General features: G+C 41.2%; 1 protein-coding gene across 2 annotated transcripts in view; it reads right to left on the reverse strand.

Annotated features, from left to right (window-relative positions):
* The window catches only part of rftn2 (raftlin family member 2), a 68,112-nt gene extending 51,525 nt beyond the window's left edge, over positions 1 to 16,587 (reverse strand). For both annotated transcript variants that reach the window (XM_060828017.1, XM_060828018.1), the window contains exons 1-2: positions 16,520 to 16,587; positions 15,947 to 16,096 (exon numbers count right to left, since the gene is read on the reverse strand). In XM_060828017.1, coding sequence (XP_060684000.1) covers positions 15,947 to 16,088 — 142 coding nt within the window. In that variant the 5' untranslated portion in view covers positions 16,089 to 16,096; positions 16,520 to 16,587. The remainder of the gene's footprint in view (positions 1 to 15,946; positions 16,097 to 16,519) is intronic.
* Between the last annotated feature and the right edge of the window lie 7,082 nt (positions 16,588 to 23,669).

Here is a 23,669-nt window from a genome sequence, read left to right on the forward strand (position 1 = left end):
GATGAAAATGGATCCTTGTGGCACTCCACTGGTCACAGGCCTTCAGTCTGAAAAACAACCCTCCACCACGACCCTCTGTCTTCTACCTTTGAGCCAGCTCTGAATCCAAATGATGAGAGATAGTCAGCACGGCTTTGTGCGTGGGAAACCTTGTCTCACAAGCTTCAGTTTTTTGAAGAAGTAATGAAGAGAATTGATGAAGGCAGAATGGTGGACATGATCTATATGGACTTCAGTAAGGCATTCAACAAGGTTCCTCATGGGAAACTGGTTAGCAAGGTTAGATCACATGGAATACAGGGAGAACTAGCCATTTGGATGTAGAACAGACTCAAAGATAGAAGACAGAGGGTGGTGGTGATGGGTTGCTTTTCAGACTGGAGGTGTGTTACAAGTAGAGTGCTACAAGGATTGGTGCTGGGTCCACTACTTGTTGTCATAGAGATGTACAGCATGGATCTCGTCATTTATATAAATTATTTTGATGTGAACATAGGAGGTATAGTTAGTAAGTTTGCAGATGACACCAAAATTGGAGGTGTCGTGGACAGCGAAGAGGGTTACCTCAGATTATAACAGGATCTTGATCAGATGGGCCAATGGGCTGAGGAGTGGCAGGTGGAGTTTAATTTAGATAAATGCGAGATGCTGCATTTTGGAAAGGCAAATCAAAGCAGGACTTATACACTTAATGGGAAGGTCCTGGGGAGTGTTGCTGAACAAAGACACCTTGAAGAACAGGTTCATAGTTTCTTGAAAGTGGAGTTGCAGGTAGATAAGATAGTGAAGAAGGCTTTTAGTATGCTTTCCTGTATTGGTCAGAGTATTGAGTACAGGAGTTGGGAGGCATGCCATGGCTGAACAGGACATTGGTTAGACCACTTTTGGAATATTGCATGCAATTCTGATCTCGTATTGGAAGGATGTTGTGTAATTTGAAAGGGTTCAGAAAAGATTTACAACGATCTTGCCAGGGGTTGGAGGATTTGAGCTATAGGGAGAGGCTGAATAGATTGAGGCTATTTTCCCTGGAGTTAGAGAGACTTGAGGGGTGATCCTATAGAGATTTATTAAATCATGAGGAGCATTGATAGGATAAATAGACAAGATCACTTTTCTGGGGTGAGGGAGTCCAGAACGAGTGAGCATAGGTTTAGGTTGAGAGGGGAGAAATTTAAACGGGACCTAAAGTGCAACTTTTTCACACAAAGAGTGGTGCTTGTATGGGATGAGTTGCCAGAGGAAGTGATGGAGGCTGGTACAATTACAACATTTAGAAGGCAGCTGGATGGGTAAATGAATAGGAAGGCGTTAGAGGGATATGGGCTAAGTGTTGGCAAAGTGGGACTAGGATATCTGGTTGGCATGGTCGAATTTCTGTCTATTTCTGTGCTGTACATCTCTATGACTGTATTTCTATTTATGATTTACGATAAGGTCATGCTTTATTATCCAATATTTCTAGCTTTAATTTCTTTTTGTGGGTAATGAACTTTGATGTTCTTTTACTAAAAGGACATTGGCCGATTCTTGGGAATCTGTTCAGTACCTGAACACTACTTAACTAATTGCATAAGTAATATTTATGGTCTACCAAGCCAGGTTTCAAACTGGGTTCTGCTTTGTCCAGTATTATCATCAGCTGGTTTCATGACATTTTCCTAATTATTTGCTATATCTGTAAACTAACATTGTGTGATTCATGCACTAGGACATCCAGATCTCTCTGCATCTCAGATTTTTGTGGTCTCCTATTATTTAGATGATATGCTTCTTTTTCATAGACAACTTCATATTTTCCATGTCTTACTCCACTCGTCAGAGCTTTGCCAATTCACTTAACCTATCTATATCCCTTTGTAGCTTCTGTATGTCCTCATCACAACTTGATTTCCTATCCATCACTGTATCATCAGTAAATTTAGTAATAATACCTTCAACGTTTTCATCAAAGTCATTTATATAAATTATAAAAAGATGAAGCTACAGCACTGACCCCTGCGGCACCTTTTTTATTACATCTTACCAACCTGAAAATGACCCAATTATACTAAATCTCTGTTTCCTGTCAGTTAGACAATCTTCTTTCCATGCCAATATGTTAACCTGTATTTTTTGCCATAATAATTTTTGTAACAGTTTATCAAACACCTATGGAAATACGAGCACATCTACCAGCTTCCATTTATCCACAGCACATATTAATTCCTCAAAGAATTTCAATAAATAGGTTAAACATGATTTCCTTATCACAAAACCATGTTGTTTCTGCCTGATGACCTGGAGTTTCTCCTATAAAAATCTTCTCTCATAATTGCTTCTAACATGTTCACAATGACAGATGTTAAGGAAACTGGCTCCATCCCTTTTTGAATAAAGGAGTTATATTGCTATTTTCCATGTTAACGGAGTCTTCCCCAAATCAACAGAGTTTTGGAAAATTGAAACCAATGCTTCAACTATTTTGCTAGCCACTTCTTTCATGATCCTAGCATGAAGTTCTATCATCCCAAAACTTCCAACAACTTATTTGGTCACTTCCATTGTGAGTTTCTTCCTCATTGCCATTTTCTGATTTTCAATGATTTCTGAGACGTTATTTGTATTCTCTATAGTGAAAACCAATGTAAAGTACTTGTTCAATTCATCTGCCATCTCATTTTTCATTAATAATTCTCCAAACTCACTTTCTATTGGAATAATCCTCCATTTGTTAGCACATTTTAATTTTGAAGATTAACAGAAGTTCTGGCTATGTTTTCATACTTCTATGCAGTTTTCTCTTGTACTCCAACTGTCCTCTCATCATATTTTTAGTCAAGCTTTGCTGTATTCTGTATTCTTTTCTTCTAACCTTTCACCCACCTTTGCATAATTATGTGGGTTCTCACCTCAGAATTTTGCTTTCTTGTTGGAATATATCTATAGTGTGCAAACCTCATTTACCAGCCCTCCCTGCTTCTATGTCCCATAATTGCCATAATTTAAGTTGAAAATCTTATTCTTGGATTCAATCCTTTGTCAAATTGAATGTAAGGTTCAATCATATTTTGATCGTTGCAAGCTCAAGAAACATTCCTTGTATAATGAGATCATATCACACTCGAGATCAATAATTAACTCTATTATATTGCACAATGCGAAATCTGGCATAATTTGCCCTTTGTCATGGTCGCAATGTGCTGTTCTAAGACACTATTCTGAATACATTCTATGAACTCCTCATCCAGGCTACCTTTGCTCATCTGATTTTTTTTTTAGTCTCAATGCAAATTAAAATGCCCAAAGACTATTCCACACTTTTCTGACAAGCTTCCATTATTTCTTTCTTTATACTACATTATATGATGTGGTTACTATTCTGGGGCCTGCACATCACTCTCACACTTGACTTCTTGCCTTTATAATTTGTCATCGCTACTGAAATTCTTCGACAAATCCAAGATGGAGGACGGGAAAAATTTCTGGCTGTAACAGCTGTTCCTTTTTTGAGGCATTTTAGGTGTTGGAGGTGATTTCTTCAAATTCCAGGAGCAGCAATTACTGTTTTGTATGGTGTTGCATTGTTTTGGAACTCTGGAGAGAAAAAAAAGTCAAAACAACAGCACTTCTAAAAGGGAGAGGAACAGTCAAGGAAGCACATGGTGAGGTCAGTGCAGGAGAGACAGAGAGAGAAAGAAACCCACATTGCTAACTGATACAGCAGTGAACCTGCACAGCTACTGCCTTTGCTATTTAAATTCATGTATTGCAGACATTGGAGTGCGTCTGGGAAAATTAGCAAACAGTACAATTCACAACTGATCTTGGAGGAACCTGTTTGGGATTGATAACAGCACAGAAACAGATAAGTGGATATTTTAAGTGCGGCCTTATGGTGAGCCTGCAGTAGTGAGCAGAGTGGGTTCTTTCTTGATTATATGTTTTATTGAGATATGTCTTTTGATTAAACTTAAAATGTAAGCCATAAGTATTAATTTAATCTGGAGCAGTGTTTGTAGAGGAATAAGACAGTGCTATTTTCTGGGTGTGTAGATTGAAAGAAGCAAAAGTGGCCTTCATTAGAGAGATATGCTCTTCTTGTCAGATGTGGGAGTATCGGTAGAGTTTACGGGTTACTGAGGATTATATCGACAACAAATGCTGCTGGTTGTGAATCCTATCAGATTGAATGCATCTGTTGGAAAGACAGTTAGAGGCAATGAGGAATTTACAAGAGCAAGGAGATGTGACGGATGGCAGTTATAAGAAGGGAGAAAAGTCGCAGATACAGTCACATAGATGGGTTAACTCCAGGAAAGGTAAGAGAGGTAGGCAGGTAGTTCAGGAGTCTTCTATGGTTATCCCCATTTCAAACAAGTATGCTATTTGGAAAATATAGTGGGTGGTGGATCATCGGGGAACTTAGCACGAACAGCCAAGTTTCTGATATTGAGTCAGGCTCTAGTGCAATGAGGGGTACGTAGGGTTCCAAGAGATCAATTGTGTGGGAACTCTCAGGTCTGAAGTACACACAGATGCTTCTGTGGCCAGCAGCGAAAAATCAGAATTATGTGTTGCTTCCCTGGTGCTAGGGTCAAGGATGTCTCAGAGAGGGTGCAGAATGTTCTCAAGGAGGAGGTCATTGTACACATTGGAAGCAATGACATAGAAAAGGAAAAGGTAGAGATTCCGAAAGGAGATTACAGAGAGTTAGGCAGGAATTTAAAAAGGAGATCCTCAAGAGTAGTGATATCTGGATTACTCCCGGTGCTACGAGCTAGTGAGGGCAGGAATAGGAGGATAGAGCAGATGAATGCATAGCTAAGGAGCTGGTGTATGGGAGAAGGATTCACATTTTTGGATCATTAGAATCTCTTTTGGGGTAGAAGTGACCTTTACAAGAAAGATAGATTGCATCTAAATTGGAAGGGGACTAATATACTGTCAGGGAGAATTTCTAGAGCTGTTCGGGAAGGTTTAAATGAGTAAGGTTGGGGGTGGGGTAACGTGAGACTCAGGGACATAGGGAGGAAAGAGATCAATCTGAGACTTGTACAGTTGAGAACAAAGGTGAGTCAAACAATTAGGGCAGGCAGGGACAAAGCAGAGAACAAGGTAGAACTGATAATTAAACAGCATTTATTTCAATGCAAGAGGCCTAACAGGGAAGGCAGATTATTTCAGGGATATCATGGCAATTACAGAAATATGGCTCAAGGATGGACAGGACTGGCAGCTTAATGTTCTAGGATACAAATGCTACAAGAAGGACTGAAAGGGAGGAAAGAGAGGAGGGGGAGTGACATTTTTGATAAGGGATAGCATTACAGCTGTACTGAGGGAGGATATTCCCAGAAATACATCCAGGCAAGTTATTTGGGTGGAACTGAGAAATAATAAAGGGATGATCAACTTATTGGAATTGTATTATAGACTCCCTAATAAAGGGAAATTGAGAAACAAATTTGTAAGGAGACGTCATTATCTGTAAGAATAATAGGATGGTAATGGTCGGGGATTTTAGCTTTTCAAACATAAACTGGGACTGCCATAGTGTTAAAGGTTTAGATGGAGAGGAATTTGTTAAGTGGGTACAAGAAAGGTTTCTGATTCAGTATGTACCCACTAGAGAAGGTGCAAAACTTGACTTACTTGTGGGAATTAAGGCATGGCAGGTGACTGAGGTGTCAGTGGGACAGCCAATGACCATAATTCTATTAGTTTTAAAATAGTGATGGAAAAGGATAGACCAGTTCTAACTTGGAGGAAAGCCAATTTTGACGACATTAGGCAATAACTTCCAAAAGTGATTGGGGGAAGATGTTCAAAGGTAAAGGGATAGCTAAAAAATGGGAAGCCTTCAGAAATGTGTTCATGAGAGTCCAGAGAAAGTATATTCCTGTTCGGGTGAAAGGAAAGGCTGGTAGGTATAGGGAATGCTGGATAACTAAAGAAATTGAGGGTTTGGTTAAGAAAAAGAAGGAAGCATATGTTAGGTATAGACAAGATAGATCGAGTGAATCCTTAGAAGAGTATAAAGGAAGTAGGAGTATACTTAAAAGGGAAATCAGAAGGGCAAAAAGGGGACATGAGATAGCTTTGGCAAATAGAGTTAAGGAGAATCTAAAGGGTTTTTACAAATACATTAAGGAGAAAAGGTTAACTAGAGAGAGAATAGGACCTCTCAAAGATCAGCAAGGCAGCCTGTGTGTGGAGCCACAGGAGATAGGGGAGATATTAAACGAATATTTTGCATCAGTATTTACTGTGGAAAAGGACATGAAAGATATAGAATGTAGGGAAATAGATGGTGGCATCTTGAAAATGTCCATATTACAGAGGAGGAAGTGCTGGATGTCTTGAAACGGATAAAGGTGGCTAAACCCCCAGGATCTGATCAGGTTTTTAGATTAGATTACTTACAGTGTGGAAACAGGCCCTTCGGCCCAACAAGTCCACACCGACCCGCTGAAGCGCAACCCACCCATATCCCTACATTTACCCCTTACCTAACACTACGGGCAATTTAGCATGGCCAATTCACCTGACCCGCACATCTTTGGTGATGTGGGAGGAAACCGGAGCACCCGGAGGAAACCCACGCAGACACGGGGAGAACGTGCAAACTCCACACAGTCAGTCGCCTAAGTCGGGAATTGAACTCGGGTCTCAGGCGCTGTGAGGCAGCAGTGCTAACCACTGTGCCACCGTGCCGCCCATGGTGTACCCAAGAACTCTGTGGGAAGCTAGGGAAGTAATTGCTGGGCCTTTTACTGAGTTGCTTGTATCATCGATAGTCACCCGTGAGGTGTCGTAAGACTAGAGGTTGGCTAACGTGGTGCCACTGTTTAAGAAAGGTGGTAAGAACAAGCCAGGGAACTACAGTCCGGTGAGCCTGACGTTTGTAGTGAGCAAGTTGTTGGAGGGAGTCCTGAGGGACAGAATGTACATACATTTGGAAAGGCGAGGACTGATTAGGGATTGTCAACATGGCTTTGTGCATGGGAAATCATGTCTCACAACTTGATTGAGGCTTTTGAAAAAGTAAAAAAGATGATTGATGAGGACAGAGCGGCAGATGCGATCTATAAGGACTTCAGTAAGGCGTTCGACAACGTTCCCCATGGAAGACCGGTTAGCAAGTTAAAAGTCATGGAAAACAGGGAGAACTAGCCATTTGGAAACACAACTGGTGGTGGAGGGTTGCTTTTCAGACTGGAGGCCTGTGACCAGTGGAGTGCCACAAGGATCGGTGCTGGGTCCACTACTTTTCGTCATTTATATAAATGATTTGAATGTGAATGTAGGACGTATAGTTAGTAAGATTGCAGATGACACCAAAATTTGAGATGTAGTGGACAGTGAAGAAAGTTACCTCCAATTACAACAGGATCTTGATCAGATGGGCCAGTGGGCTGAGACATGGCAGATAGAGTTTAATTCAGATAATGCTGCATTTTGGGAAAGCAAATCTCAGAAGGACCTATACACTTAATGGTAAGGTCCTAGGGAGTGTTGCTGAACAAAGAGACCTTGGAGTGCAGGTTCATAGCTCCTTGAAAGTGGAGCCACAGGTAGATAGGATAGTGAAGAAGGTGTTTGGTATGCTTTCTTTTATTGGTCAGAATATTGAGTACAGGAGTTGGGAGGTCATGTTGCAACTGTACAGGACACTGGTTAGGCCACTGTTGGAATACTGTGTGCAATTCTGGTCTTCTTCCTATTGGAAAGATGTTGTGAAACCTGGAAGGGTTCAGAGAAGATTTACAAGGATGTTGCCAGGGTTAGAGGATTTGAGCTACAGGGAGAGGCTGAACAGGCTGGGGCTGTTTTCCCTGGAGTTTTGGAGGCTAAGGGATGGCCTTATAGAGGTTTACAAAATTGAGGGGCATGGATAGGATAAATAGACAAAGTCTTTTCCCTGGGGTGCGGGAGTCCAGAACTAGAGAGCATAAGTTTAGGGTGAGAGGGAAAAGATATAAAAGGGACCTAAGGGGCAATGTTTTCACACAGAGGGTGGTATGGAATGAGCTGCCAGAGGAAGCGGTGGAGGCTGGTACAATTGCAACATTTAAAAGGCATCTGAATGGGTATATGAATAGGAAGGGTTTGGAGGAATATGGGCCGAGTGCTGGCAGGTGGGACTGGATTGGGTTGGGATATCTGGTCAGCATGGACGAATTGGACCGAAGGGTCTGTTTCCATGCTGTACATCTCTATGACTCTATTTTGGTTTCTGGAACTTAGGTCATCACTGTCTATTGTGCTAATACCATGAGCAACTGACAGAACAATATACCATCTAGCTTCCTGTGATTTTAAAAATGTCATGTATTCTTCAAAGTCAATTCTCAATTCATGTCAGTTTTCTTCTAATCAAAGACAATCCTTGATTTTGTTGGTCAGCCGCAGTTGGAACACTTTCCTTCCTGGGTATTTTCTCATTTAAGGATTGTATTTTTGTTGTATACTATGTTTTAGTTGTTCAAAGGTTGGCCTACCCAATCTATCATCAAACACTTCAACATTACCTTCTAATCCATCGTAGCCAATTTGCTTTGTTTAACTTTATAGCTTAGAGGTAATGTTTTAGATTAGAAATCCAGAGACACAGGCTAATGCTCTGAAGGCATAGGTTCTAATTCTAACACAACTGTTCGAATTTACATTCAATAAAATAAAGTGGAAGTACAAGTGAGTCTAATTAATAGTAACCCTAAAGCTATCATATTGTTGTGAAAAGCCATCTTGTTCACTAATGTCCTTAGGTGACCTGGCCTACATGGGACTTCAGACTCACAGCAATATGGTTGACTCTTAATTGTCCTCTGACATGGTGTAGCAAGCAGTTAGGTATGGACAACAAGCTTTGGCCTTGGCAATGATATTCACATCCCATGAAAAAATACAAAAAACTGTAATGGAGAAATTAATGGTTTTAAAGAGCAACAAATGGATGGCAGAGTGGTTAGCACTGCTGCCTCACAGCGCCGGAGACCTGGGTTCATTTCCTGCCTCAGGCAACTGTCTGTGTGGAGTTTGCACAGTCTCCCCATGTCTGTGTGGGTTTCCTCCAGGTGCTCCGTTTCCTCCCACAGGCCAAAAATGTGCAGGTTAGGTAAATTGGCCATGCTAAATTGCCCGTAGTGTTAGGTGAAGGGGTAAATGTAGAGGAATGGGTCTGGGTGGGTTGCTCTTTGGAGAGTCTGTGTGGACTTGTTGGGCCAAAGGGCCTGTTTCCACACTGTAAGTAATCTAAATTCGAAATACCAGCAAGTTTCCATTTTAGGGTTTTAACAGAAGTAGCAATGAAGATTATAAGTGCCCCAATAATAATCCTCCAAAGGATTCTGGAACTATTCCTTCGACTGGAGAAGTATGCATGTCACTCTGCTATTTAATAAAGTTTAGCAATGGAAACCATGGACTTACGAATCCGTTAATCAATCATTTGATGTGAAGGAATTACTGGAGTCTATAAATAAGTAGAGGTTGAGTAAACACTTGAACAATTTATTATTTGTTTTATTCTAAACATACTTTGCATTTGATTTGGATTGTTGCTTCTAAGAGGCCTTCATCAAATTGTACAATCCTCTCCAAAGCCTTGACATCCTTCTGGAATCAAGCTATTCTGAATACAAAATGATGTCAGGTGAGGTCTAAATGATGATTTATAAAGGTTTAAGCATAATGTCCTTGTCTTATATTTTCTCCTATATTTATAAGCTCAGTACCTTGCATGCATTTTAATACATCAATCAACTTATGCATACACAAATGGACCAACAGGGCCACCTGTTAAAATTAAACAATTTAGTTATATTGGTTCTCCTTTTTCTTCCTTCCAAATAACTCTTTAAAATTGAAATTTTCCTAAGTCTTAATCAAAGTACCAAAACCACAAAAAACGGGAAAGGAACTAGAGAAGATTAGAAAAGGCAGTTAAGAGAAATAAATGGCAAGTGTCAACCAATGTCAACATACTCAAGTGAAAATCACACAATATCAGGTTATAGTCCAACAGGTTTATATGGAAGCACTAGCTTTCGGAGTACTGCTCCTTCATCAGGTAATCACTTTGTACACTCCAGTCCAACACTGACACCTCCATATCATGAATAGTCAAGAGAAGTAGTTTTAAACTGAATTTGTCTCAGTGATACACCATAGTTCAGGAAAGAATGTTCTTAAACTGCACTTAAAGAATAAATTGTTCTTAAAGAGTAAATTGTAGGAAATAAATATTGGTTCCTCCTTATTCACATTCACATTTGGCCAGCCTTGTGTCAAAAAGATGCATGAATTGTTAGACTGTTTGCTGCAGGATAAAATACCCAATAAACATTAAACAATAAAATGGTTGAGGACAGAAAGTGGCCATTCAGTCTGTCATATTCATGCCAGCTTTTTGCAAAAGCAACTCAGCTCATTCCATTTCACTTCCTTTTCTACATAGCGTTACACTTCTTTCTCTTCAGGTAATTATCTAATTATATCCTGAAAGCCTTGATTGAGTTTCCCTCCAATACACTCTCAAGTAGTGCCTTCTAGAGCTTAATTGCATCAGGATGTTTACCTTTATTTTGCTGATGCTTATTTTGTCAATCACCTTAAGTTGGTGTCCTCTGGATCCTTCCAACAGTTTTTGCTCTTTCTTCTTCCAGACTTCTCATAATTTTCAATAATGCTATTAAATCTCCTGTTAATCTTTTCTTATGCAAAAAGATCAGATTCAGCTTCATCATGCACCTGAAATTTGTCATTCTTGGAACTATCTCATGAATTCTTTCTAATATCTCTACATCTTTTCTAATGTGTGGGGTCAAAAACTTGAAACAGTACCTTACTGAACCATTGTTTTACATTTTACACATTTTATTGCTTTCTTGCCTTTGTACACTCTGCTTGTATTTGGAAAGCCAAGGACTTCATATGTGTTATTTATTGACTGTTTTCTCAATCTGGCATCCCACCTGCAATAATTTGTGCATATATATCTCTCAATCACTTTCCTCCATCCTGTTTAAAATTATACCAATTTGCCTCTCACTTTTTCCTACCAAACAGAATCATTTCACACTTCTCAGAATCAAATTTAATCTGCAGTTTGTTGGCCTATTCCACAAATCTGTCTCTGATTTGGAAGTGCCGGAGTTGAACTGAGGTGGACAACTTAAAAAATCACACAACCCCAGGTTATAGTCCAACAGGTTTATTTGGAAGCACTAGCTTTCGGAGCACTGCTCCTTCATTAGGTGGTTGTGGAGATTCTGCAACCAGTTGAAAACTAGTGCTTCCAAATAAACCTGTTGGACTATAACCTGGTGTTGTGTGATTTTTAAGTTTGTAAATCTGTCTATGTTCTCTTATCATTCATTAACCTCATTACAATACTTCAAAGGATTCTCCGCAAATGCAGCCATTTGTGAAAAGATAAAAATACAAACTGAGATAAAAGATGGAGTTGCTTTTGATAACACAGAGAAGATTAACAGATTATTTGATAATACAGAGAAGATTAACAGATTATTTGATAAAGGTCTCCAAATTTGTGAAGAAATAGAGATGAGCAGTTTGACACCAACTTGTCAGTGATTAAAGGTAGGTAAAAACAATGACTACACATGCTGGAAACTAGATTCTGGATTAGTGATGCTGGAAAAGCACAGCAGTTCAGGCAGCATCCGAGGAGCAGTAAAATTGACGTTTCGGGCAAAAGCCCTACGTCAGGAATAAAGGCGGAGAGCCTGAAGCGTGGAGAGATAAGCTAAAGGAGGGTGGGGGTGGGGAGAAAGTAGCATAGAGTACAATAGGTGAATGGGGAAGGGGGTGAAGGTGATAGGTCGGAGGCAGGAGGGAGGGTGGAGTGGATAGGTGGAAAAGAAGATAGGCAGGTAGGACAAGTCATGGGGACAATGCTGAGCTGGAAGTTTGGAACGAGGGTGAGGTGGGGGAAGGGGAAATGAGGAAACTGTGGAAGTCCACATTGGTGGCTGGGGTTGAAGTGTTCCGAGGCAGAAGATGAGGCATTCTTCCTGCAGGCGTCTGGTGGTGAGGGAGCGGCGGTGAAGGATGTCCAGGACCTCCATGTCCTCGGAAGAGTGGGAGGGGGATTTGAAATGTTGGGCCACAGGGCGGTGTGGTTGATTGGTGCGGGTATCCTGGAGATGTTCCCTAAAGCTCTCTGCTAGGAGGCGTCCAGTCTCCCCAATGTAGAGGAGACCGCATTGGGAGCAACGGATACAATAAATGATATTAGTGGATGTGCAGGTAAAACTTTGATGGATGTGGAAAGCTCCTTTAGGGCCTTGGATGGAGGTGATGGAGGAGGTGTGGGTGCAGGTTTTGCAGTTCCTGTGGTGGTAGGGGAAGGTGCCAGGATTGGAGGGTGGGTTGTAGGGGGGTGTGGACCTGACCAGGTAGTCACGGAGGGAACAGTCTTTGCGGAAGGCGGAAAGGGGTGGGGAGGGAAATATATCCCTGGTGGTGGGGTCTTTTTGGAGGTGGCAGAAAAGTCGGCGGATGATTTGGTATATGCATGAAGGGTCTAGAATGAGATATACAGAGAGGAATGTTGTGTTTCAAGAGATGAGAAGGCAGATTATTTAGGTGGAGTAGAATTTTCCCAAAAGATTCTGCTATCTGACTGCTTTCACTATAATTAAATGCTGCATATGAAGATCTACATTTGACCTTCCCACCCATTGCCATTTGTGACCCAGTGGTTAATTAATGATCCCTTGGCGGGGTGGAGGGAGTGTGCAGAAAATGTAAGACCATGGAATGCAAAACTGATTACCGAATTTACTTAAGAGATTTATGGGGAACTTGGGAATGAACTGGAAATGGGAAGATTGGTAAAATAGTATGGGAAGGTGCAAGAGGTTATTACCTCGTTATTCTAACAGCAGTAGGAAAGTTGTAGAACTTCTGTTGAAAATGCAATTAAGCTACAAATGCAGTCAATTAGGGGTTTCTTCTCACATCTGCTGCAATTTTGCAAGTAGCAGACAAAGCCTCTGATGCCTGGGAGACTACCAGGTGATCCCTTTCATGTTCCCTTTCATCTAGCTGAGTGCATCAGCATTTCTATGACTTTTATTGTGCCTGACTCTCATTTTGTGTGGGAAGGCATTGCAGTTACATTTGATGGAGTATTGATTCCTGCTGGCTCTGGGTTTTCAGATTACTGAACACAGCCTTAATTAAAATGGTCAATACTTTTGCAATACCAGCACCACTTGGAAGTATGCTTTAAATGTGATCAGCCTTGAGGCCTGCATGCAGATAAGATTGGATCTTGATGTATTGCAATTTGCTCTGCCTGTCTCTTTGGCAAGGTGTGCAAATTCCCCCATCAACATTGACAGATACTTCCCAGATAGCGTTCTTCCACCATGATCCTGGTAATCTGGTCATGGACATTGAAGCACAGTTGGGGCTGGTTCGTATTAACTGAATTCAAATCTATCTGGATGTTTTCATGCCTCTCTGATTCAGATTGGTGACTTTCCAGCTGTGTGTTTCTAACTATTTGAAAGAGAGAGAGATCTATGAGAATGATTCAGTTGAACAAGTCAACAAACTCAAAGGATAGGCAGACCACATCTTCATCTTTAGACTATTTATTCCCATAGAATTTCTGCTGCAGCTATGACGGACTACTGCTGTCAGGATCTCCTTTAGACATTGAACTCTCTTCCCCAGACATCTCTGTAAACTATTCTGAATATATGCTCCGTCAAGAACATTACCAGCAACCTTTTCTGCCATGACCATCTGCACATCCTTGATCCAGTCTTTGGCCAAAGGGTCATTTGATATTTCTGTATTCCCTCCAAATCTGTCCAGATTTCCTTCTCTGTTGCCTGTCCTCCTGAAGAGATTGGCAATACCTTGGACTCCCTCATGGGGATAGCCAGGTTCAGCTCCTCCAAAACCTGCTCCAGCTCCATCAAACACTTCTTTCACTCATCTGTCAAACAGTAAGCATTACTTATGAAGTTGAACAACGTCAGCAGTGACCTGAACCTGATTGGCCAATCTACAAGAAAATTTCTTGGTACCTGTTCTGTGGAATTTCACTCCCAACATCAAAATGCATCACAAGATTACAACACGCAGAACACCTGAAAACTCCTGATGGCACTCTTTTATTCCACTGGCATCTAACCTGTAAGTATATTCAAGTGTTAGTTGCAGAACTAAACTTTTCACAATGCACAACAGTGATGTAACATTCTAGACACACAAGAGAAACAATCCAGAACTCAACTCCTAATCTCAAATCAATCATGGTGCAGACTTGGCTGTTGGGCCTTGGGAACAGAAATGTCACGCTCTCAGCAGAAGCAATGGTTAGTCATCTCAAACCTTTCTCTTTTTCTTACAGTTCCCACTCTTCACAACATGGTTTTGGGTACATTTGAATTTGAAATGTAGTGAAAGAACAAAGTTTAAAGCTGGCACACTCGTAGCACTTCCACTGCTGGTTTTCTCAAACGTACAAGGATAGTTAGTTTGACACCTAGCCTACAAAGGGAATTTGTCCACTCAGATTGGTTGTGTGTTATCCAGAATGTCCCAAGTGACGGCTTCAGATTTTTGCTGTTGCTGTGCTGTTCCTCATGGTTTCTGGCTCCACATTTCTTCAGTCTACTCTCAGGGCTTCCAGCTTTACCTGCTCTTCAGCCCATGCTCAGGGCTTTTGGCACCACCACTCTACAACATGACTCTCCCTCACTGTCACAAAACACTTCAACAGTGAAGGGGAATAACCCACACCATGTCTTCATTAGAAAGGTGTGACAAGCATCTAGCCTGCACTGGATCCGAAAGTTGGGATCAGATGTACGACTCCTCTGCTGCATAAACTTTCCTCCCTTAAGTTTTCAGAGGTAAAACATCCATCTCTAAGCCATCTTGGCCTCTAAATACAGTTTCTGCTTTGTCTTCATTAACTGGCCCCAATTTCACTGGCCAGGAATTCAGTGGTATTGAATCAATTATTTATAGTGTTCTTCACAGGAAATTCCAGGAGTTTGTTTCTATTTATTACAGTGGCCCTATGTTACAAAGTGCTTTTATATATGGATGGTCTGTAAAATTAGTTTGATATTAATGGCTGAAAGGAATGGAGTCAGTCACTCATAAGTTCACCTGTGAAAAATAGTCAATGTGACATCTGGTTTCTATGAAACAATAGATCAGCACAGGAGGAATGTGTTTAGAAAGGAGCAGTAGGGGAGGGGAGGAGAGGAGATTGGGAATATATTAAAGTTGACAAAAACACCTAAAAAACAATTTTCATTCTAGAGACTTTAATCATAAAACACTGGCTAATAAAACAATATACAGTTATTACTTGAACGAAAATAATAAGAGTCTGATTACATAGGTTGAGGTGGTTTTATTGTTGATTGACAGGAAAGTTTTCAGAGAATTATGAGTTCACTGTTTCAGCTCCTTATCAGAATTTGAACTTCCAAATGAACACTGGATGCTCTGTTTCCATAATACTGCCAGCTGGGCATGTTTATTTGCTTTGGTACAGCAAACAACCCAGCTTAAGTTGAGAGTGCTAACTTTAAACCTTACACACAGGAGAGAGGCTGCAGCATTGTGAACAGAAAAATATTGACATACACACATACACAAATTTTAAAATTTATGACATGTGTGAAGTGTCACTTATGAAATTGCAATATATGGTTGCTGTTAGAACCAGTTCTGAAGTTGCTTTGTTTAACTGAAACAACTTCAGTCCCAATTGATTTTCTCACTCTTTTGGAGTGTTAATAGTGAACAACTACATAATTGGCTAATTTGTGATATGTATAAACAACTGCTTAAACATTTGTCTGCTTTTTAATCAAAGTAAGTACAAGCAGACCTTTCAACTGTACTATTAATCAACAAGACAGTTTTGAACAGAAAAAGCAGGGAAGCAAATGAGACTCACCAATATCCAAAGTAAAATCCAGCAAAAGGTATTCATATGAAACATCAGTCTTTGTTTCTACTTGTGGTCTCTTCAGAGTAGAAAATATTTTGCCAGGGCTACTATCATCAGACTCTTCCAGCTTTCGTAGCCCACAACCCATGGCAGAATCTGCAAATAGTCAGCGCTATTCATGAGTCTGACTGATTTCAACAAAAGGTAGTTATAATTTCTGTTATGCCTTCTGGCCTCCATAAATCCTGAAGTCAGTTAAAAGTCAAACTGGGCCCCTAAACTCTCAAAAACAGGAGAGCTGTTCCTTTACATATGGTTTTAAAACCATATGTCATTCATTTGCTTTTTTCCTGCATTTGCAGCAGAAAGCCTGCGTGCAGCATGGAGTTAAAAGTTAGCAACAACTACTAATACTGCACATACAGAACTCCACTTTATCACAGCCGTTCGTGCCACGTCAGTCTGCACTAAGGCCCTTGTTAATATAATAATGGACACAAGCTTTCTGTCCCCCTACAGACTTAAACTGGGTAATTAGCAAGTAAACAAAAGGCAAGAATTAAACTTGGATGAAATTACCTGCGATGTGAAGAAACGCTCTGGAAGCAGTCAGATGGCTGTCCAAATAGCAGATGGAAACTCTGAAGTAGAAAGTTCCAAAATGGTTGTAGACTAAAATCATTTCCAGAAAGGAAGTAAAATCCCTGAGAGGAAACTGTTTCTGGCATCTGAGAGGAATGGTTAACACACTGAGAGATTTAGATTCTGTTGAAACCATTCATTTGCATGTTTGAAGCACAGTTCCTGGATACTCGGAAAACTACATCAAACCAAGAGTTTGTTTAAGGCAACAAATTTGACATATATGATAAGAATAAGCTGATAAAACTCTTTAAAATAGAAAGAAAATGTTATAATAGTTTTATTTGAGTTTCACATTACGATCTTACTGGTTAAACTTAAAAAAGTGGATTTGATAGATTAAACTAAACAATCATAAAATATTTTGAGATGACGTTGGGATGAATTTAATTTTTACAATAATAACCATGAAGATTTACAATACTTATATTGGCTTTGCACTTTTCATCAATCAGGAAATTATAGTGTGAATAAAATTGCATGTTGACGCAATTCTTCAGTTATTAGCATTATTCCTGGTGTGCAGTGGTAAGATTTTGAAAATAGCTTTGAAATTAAAAGGATCAGCAGTGTATGCATATAATTACAATATAAATATGTATAATACACTATTTTTATATTTGTCATAGATATAGAATCAGTATTTATTATCCTAGAAAGTGTACTGCACCACCTTTGCAGTGAAGCAGTTGGAAAGAATTTTTCCAAAGACAGCATCAATATGATGCAGTCTGGGAAGACTGTCCTATGATCAGTACTGTAGCAAAGTACTCCAGGAAACAATTTCTGTATATGGCTGTAGTAAGCAGGTCAGGGGCTTTGTGCTCAATGCTCTATGGTTTGTTCCCCCAGGATGCACACTGAGACACACATTAAATGCGTCTGGAGGACCATCAATTCAGTGAAAGACATTCTTTGGTTGGCTTGAAACTTGCTGGTCTTCCAGATAAAGGAGTTGACCCTGACTGACTGTTAGGCGCAAGTGGGTACTGCCAATGTTGGAGATCAGTATCAAGATTAGAGCAGTGCTGGAAAAGCACAGCAGGTCAGGCAGCATCTAAGGAGCAGGAAAAATCGACGTTTCGGGCAAAAGTCCTGATGAAGGGCTTTTGCCCGAAACGTAGATTTTTCCTGCTCCTTGGATGCTGCCTGACCTGACTGAGTGTTGCAGACTGGCATGTTGCAAGGTCCAGGACTATGTGCTGAAGGATGCACTAAAGCTTGGGGCAGTCACTGCCAAATCTTCCTGAAGACAAATGGGGTTCTGTTAGTTATTGAACCATCCCAGTGTCTCAAATGTAAGTAAATATTAGTATTTTATGTATATGGGAGGTTTTTGAATAGAGGCTAAGTCCAACGTTTTGATTTTTTTTACTTGATATGTAACTGTACAGACATGAACTGCATTTGTGACAATGTACATATACAAAGAGATGTTTTGTGAATAAAGTACATTTTTGAAATTTTAAAAAAGCAGGTTGGGGGCAGTTTCAATTATCAGAACCCCCCCCCCCCCCGCTGCCTCAAATGTATGTAAATATAGTCTTGTAAAATTAAGAAATGCTTTGTTTGCTGGATAGCATCAAACTCCAATATTTGTTTGTTTCTTCAAATGTTACTGTACAGAACTGAATTGTTTTAGTGACTATGTATATAAAGATATTTTTATGAATAAAGTACACTTTTGAAATAAAAAAATGATTACGGTTGCCCCCACCTGGATAATTCACTGTGGGAAGGCAACTTCACAATCTGAAGTTAAGGAGATAGTGGCCAGGCACCTCCTCATAGCAGATGTTAGGTGCAGAAATGCTCCCGAGACAAATGAACATGTACGCCCTGGAGGTAAACAGTGAGCCTCTGGCCATCTTTCAGCAACTTCCTCTGCTGCTGGCAATGTCCATGCCGATTGTTCCGGTCAGTAAATTCAACTGCGTCTTACTGTGGGTGGACAATCTGAAAGGGCTGACACCATGTCTAGATCTCTATTACCATGAGACTATCTGCTTCAGGACAGATTTCCTCTTTGTGTCCTGAATTTTCTTGGTCAGATCCACCAACATCAAGCTGGTGTTCTTTTCTGACAACTGCCTCCTGTCACCTACAGGATGACCAGAGGAGCAGAATTGGAAGCTGATTGAGAAACTGTTGACCCCAGAACAAACTGAGGAACTCTAAAGGGATTATATAAGTTGGACAATTATGAAACCCCTGTCAGAGTGTCAGTGGACTGGTGGGAAACAATCAAATGGAACATTAAGGGTTTCTTCATCCTCAAAGGTGTTCAGAAGGCAATACAAAGTGTGGTAAAATTGTCTCAATTCCAGAATAGCTTGCAGACGATGGAATTGATGTTAAAACGGATCTCTATGAGGTGAAGAGCCAGCAAGCCTTGCTCTTCACTTCAAAGGCCTTCATGATAATTTTCCAGTCCAAGATCCACTCTGTCGAGCAAAATGAGTCTTGGTTGCATTTCTTCTCTTAAAGTGCACAGAGGGAGAACTCTCTGATCAGCAGCCTGAAGGAAAAGGCCGGTTCAGTAACATTTCTCAATATGACACTTTGAGGACTGGCAAATCCTTTAATGCCAGATTGTATGAAGCAAAGGATGCGGACAGTGCGGCCTCCCAGTCTTTCCTGTTTCCAATCAGAGATTCATCAAGATGTACAGCACGGAAAAAAGCCCTTCAATCCAACTTGTTCATACCGTCCAGATATTAGTCCTGAATTTGGCAGCACTTGGCCCATATCTCTCTAAACCCTTCCTATTCATATACTCATCCACCTTTTAAATGTTGAAATAGTACCAGCCTCCACCAAATTCTCTGGCAGTTCATTACATACACGCACCACCCACTGCATGAAAAGGCTGCCCCTTAGGTCCCTTTTAAGTTTCTCCCCTCTCGCAGTAAACCCATGCCTTCTAGTTCTGGACTCCCCATCCAGGGAAAATACTTTGTCTATTTACCCTAACCATGCCCATCATGATTTTATACACCTCTATAACGTCACCCATTGGCCTCTGACACTTCAGGGAAAACAGCCCCAGCCTATTCAGCCTCTCTCTGTAGCTCAAATCCTCCAACCCTGGCCACATCCTTGTAAATCTTTTCTGAATCATGGAGGTGTTAGACCCAGGGCCAGCTATTATCTTTGGAGGAGCTGACCAAGACCCTCATGTCATACAATAATACAACACGAAAATAGAACCTTCAGTCCGGGCTGACCAGACACCCCAGTCTGACCAGTCTCATTTGCCAGCATTTGGCCTCCAAACCTTTGGATTCATATACCAATCCAGATACCTTTTAAATGTTGTAATTGTACCAGCCTCCACTACATCCTCTAGCAGCTCATTCCATACATACACCACTCTCTATACGAAAAAGTTACCCCTCAGGTTCTTTTTAAATTTTTCCCTTCTCACTTTAAACCTGTGCCCTCTAGTTTTGGAGTCCACTACCCAGGAAAAAGACCTGGCTATCCACCTAATCCATGCTCTTCATGATTTCATAAACCACTATAAAATGACCCCCTCAAGTTCTGACATTCCAGTGAACAAAGCCCCAGCATATCCAGCCTCACCCTCTAGTCCCGAAAATGTGTTGCTGGAAAAGTGCAGCAGGTCAGGCAGCATCCAAGGAACAGGAAATTTTGAATTTCCTGTTCCTTGGATGCTGCCTGACCTGCTGCGCTTTTCCAGCAACACATTTTCAGCTCTGATCTCCAGCATCTGCAGACCTCACTTTTTCCTCACCCTCTAGTCCCAGCAACATCCTAGTTTCTGCACCCTCTCAAGTTTAACAATACCCTTCTTATATAGAAGGGTGACCAGAATTGAGTCCTTTGAGAAAAATAAAGCTCCTGGAAGCAATGGCTTACTGACTGAGTTGTATTCAGCACTGTGGGTTTTTATAGGCCAGGACCTATTGGAAATGTACAGGAGTATGTTTCTGGCTGGTAGCATGTTCGAATTTATGAGCAAGGACATCTTAACTGTCATTTACAAGCGAAGGGGAGGAGGGAGGAAATTAGAAACTGGTGAATGATCTCACTGCTGAATGTAATTACAAAATCCTGTCCAAGGTCATCTCCAATTGAGCCAGATCTGCTCTGATTTCAGTGTTTCACCCTGACTAAATCTGTACTGCACTTGGCAGGAAGATCTCGGAGAGTCGAGCACTTCTCAGGTTTAGACATACAAGACAGAAGGCTGGACATCTGTCTCACCAGACTGGACCAGAGAAGACCTGTGATAGGAAATTGCACACCTACATGAGGGATGTACTCTCCAAAATACACTTGGGGAGGGAATCTGTAATTGGATTTGACTGACACCAAAATCAGTAGTGCAATCTCAATGAACGGAATGGTGGGGGAGCATGGGGGAATCAGAAAACTTCTCAATCAAATCTGGAGTCAGGCAGGGCTCTCTTCTGCTTTGTCTGTGTGTAGTATAGAAACATTTGCCAAATCTATTAGGCAGGATGTGAGCTTGAGAGGGGTGACTATTCGAGCCAGTGGAGGTCCGCATCAAACCTCCCTGTAATTGGAATATGTTGCTGTTTTCTGCCTGGAACTGCTGTCAGTGCACTGACTCATGAGCATCTTTAGCCAGTTCAAATTGGCCTTAGGAACCAAGATAAATTGAGGCAAGATCAGGGCCATTTTATTTGGCAACTGGGCCGACCAATCGTGGCATCATATTGCAAGGAAACAGATTCTTTGGTCCAACTCATCCATGTCAACTAGGCTTCCCAAACAAGTCCCATTTTCCTGTTGTTTGGCCCATAACCCTCTAATCCTTTCCTATTCAAGAACCTGTTCGAATGTGTTTTAAACTTTGTAACTTTATCTGCATCTACCATTTCCTCTGCCAGTTCATTGCATAAACACACCACGCTATGTGAAAAAAAATTGGCCCTCAGGTCCCTCTTAAATCTTTCACTTCTCACCTTAAACTTATGTCCCCTAGTTCTGAACTCCAAACTGAACACTGAATTGTTTCTCTTTTCCAAAATGATTTGCTTTTTCAGTAAGCATGGAGTAGCTCACTGTTCTCCTTGCTTAACTTTTTTTTAAAAGAAATCACATGGTAAATCTCGCATTAACCAAACCAGCAGTATCCAAACAGTTCAATTTTCCAATTCTCATGATCGACAAATTACATGAAACTGCTGGGACTGGGGCATGTGCCAAAACTTGGGAGGGGCTTATGACCAGGGTGAGGCAAAAACTGGGCAGTTTGAAGCACTGCTCCCTGTCCATTGCAAGTAAAACTCTGGTCATCGGTGTGAGGTATTCTCTGCTGCTGTGTGTGGTACAGATCTGTGGCAATCCCAAAATCAGTGGCAGAATGGTAATCACAACCATTTCTACTTAATCTAGAAGTCAAAGATGGACCGTTTCTGCAGGGACACCACGTACAAAGCTCTGGATGGTGCGGGGAAGGTTACCCAATGCTGCCCTCATCCTGAAGGCCAGCTTTGTGTGTGATTACATCAATCTATGCATAGACCCTCAGTACACAAACACCAAGTGTCATTACATCCTGAGGTTCTACTCATCCCCAATTTTGCAAAGGATGGGTGCGGTCTGGTTGCTGTGGAATGCTCCAAGTAGTTGGACCATTCCATATCACCTGTGCCTCGTGGAAAACATCCCTGATCAGGCAGTAGTCTAAACCAACTGTTCATCCCTGCCCAGCACAAAAATAAGGTGGTCTGATCATGGCTAACATCAACAATTAGGGATAGTATAAGGTGCAAAAAGCAAGAGGCCTCAGTTGTTTAGCATTCAGCAAAGGTGAACTAAGGGATTTAGTAAGGAGTCCAAACGTAAGATTGTAGGCCGCATACAAACTGATTGTAAAGCTTTGATACATATGTGAAGAAAAAAAATTAGTGTCGATAAATCGAAGTCAGAAACAGGGAAAGTTTAAAATGGAAAGAAAGACCAATTAACACCATGTTCTGTGTTCACAAAGGAGGATACAAATAGCCCCACAACTTAAAAAGGAAGGTAGAGAGATAACAGGGAATTGTAGGCTATTGGCTTGATATCAGTAATGGGGTTTGGTCTTGTAGAAACTTACAAGATTTTAATAGGACTTGAGTGCAGAAAGGATATCCCCAAAGATGGAGTCCAGAACCAAGGGTGACAGTTTAAGGATACATGGTAAGGCATTTAAGACTAAGTTGTCTGACTATTGGTGGGCGGCACGGTGGCACAGTGGTTAGCACTGCTGCCTCACAGCGCCTGAGACCCGGGTTCAATTCCCGACTCAGGCGACAGACTGTGTGGAGTTTGCATGTTCTCCCCGTGTCTGCGTGGGTTTCCTCCGGGTGCTCCAGTTTCCTCCCACAGTCCAAAGATGTGCAGGTCAGGTGAATTGGCCATGCTAAATTACCCGTAGTGTTAGGTAAGGGGTAAGTGCAGGGGTACGGGTGGGTTGCGCTTCGGCGGGTCGGTGTGGACTTGCTCGGGTGTCGACAGACCCGAAGGGCCTGTTTCCACACTGTAAGTAATCTAATAATCTAATCTACTGAATTCTCTGCCACAGAATCAGTTTAGCCAAAAACACTGGACGTTTTCAAGGAGTTATATATCAGGAACTGAAAGGATCAAAAGTTTGGGGACAGGATACTGAGTTGGATGATCAATCATGATCATATTCAATGGTTAGGTAGACTGAAAGTGCCAAATGGCCAACTCCTGGATTGTCTATCCCGAATTACCTTTGTGAAGCTGCTGGCTCCTGTCTTAAAGCACTGCATTATGTGTGGTCTGAGGATGCCAATGGTGTTGTGGAGAGAGTTCCAGAATTTTGACCCAGAGATGATGAAGAAAAAGATAAACTCATTTCCAAGGCACAACAGTATAGGATTTGGAGTGAAACCTACAGTAATGGTATTCCAGATGCTTCCTACCTTTGTGCTTCAAGGTTATTGAGATCCTGGGTTTGGAAGGAGCTTGCTGTTGATCGTTTGGATGGTGCACACTGTAAACACACTGTCACTGCTTGGAGGCAATGAATGTTTAAGACAGTGCATCCTAAACCATCGTCTAATGTGTGCCCATTTTCATA

The sequence above is a fragment of the Hemiscyllium ocellatum genome, chromosome 7 (assembly GCF_020745735.1).
Source record: "Hemiscyllium ocellatum isolate sHemOce1 chromosome 7, sHemOce1.pat.X.cur, whole genome shotgun sequence".
NCBI lineage: Eukaryota > Metazoa > Chordata > Chondrichthyes > Orectolobiformes > Hemiscylliidae > Hemiscyllium > Hemiscyllium ocellatum.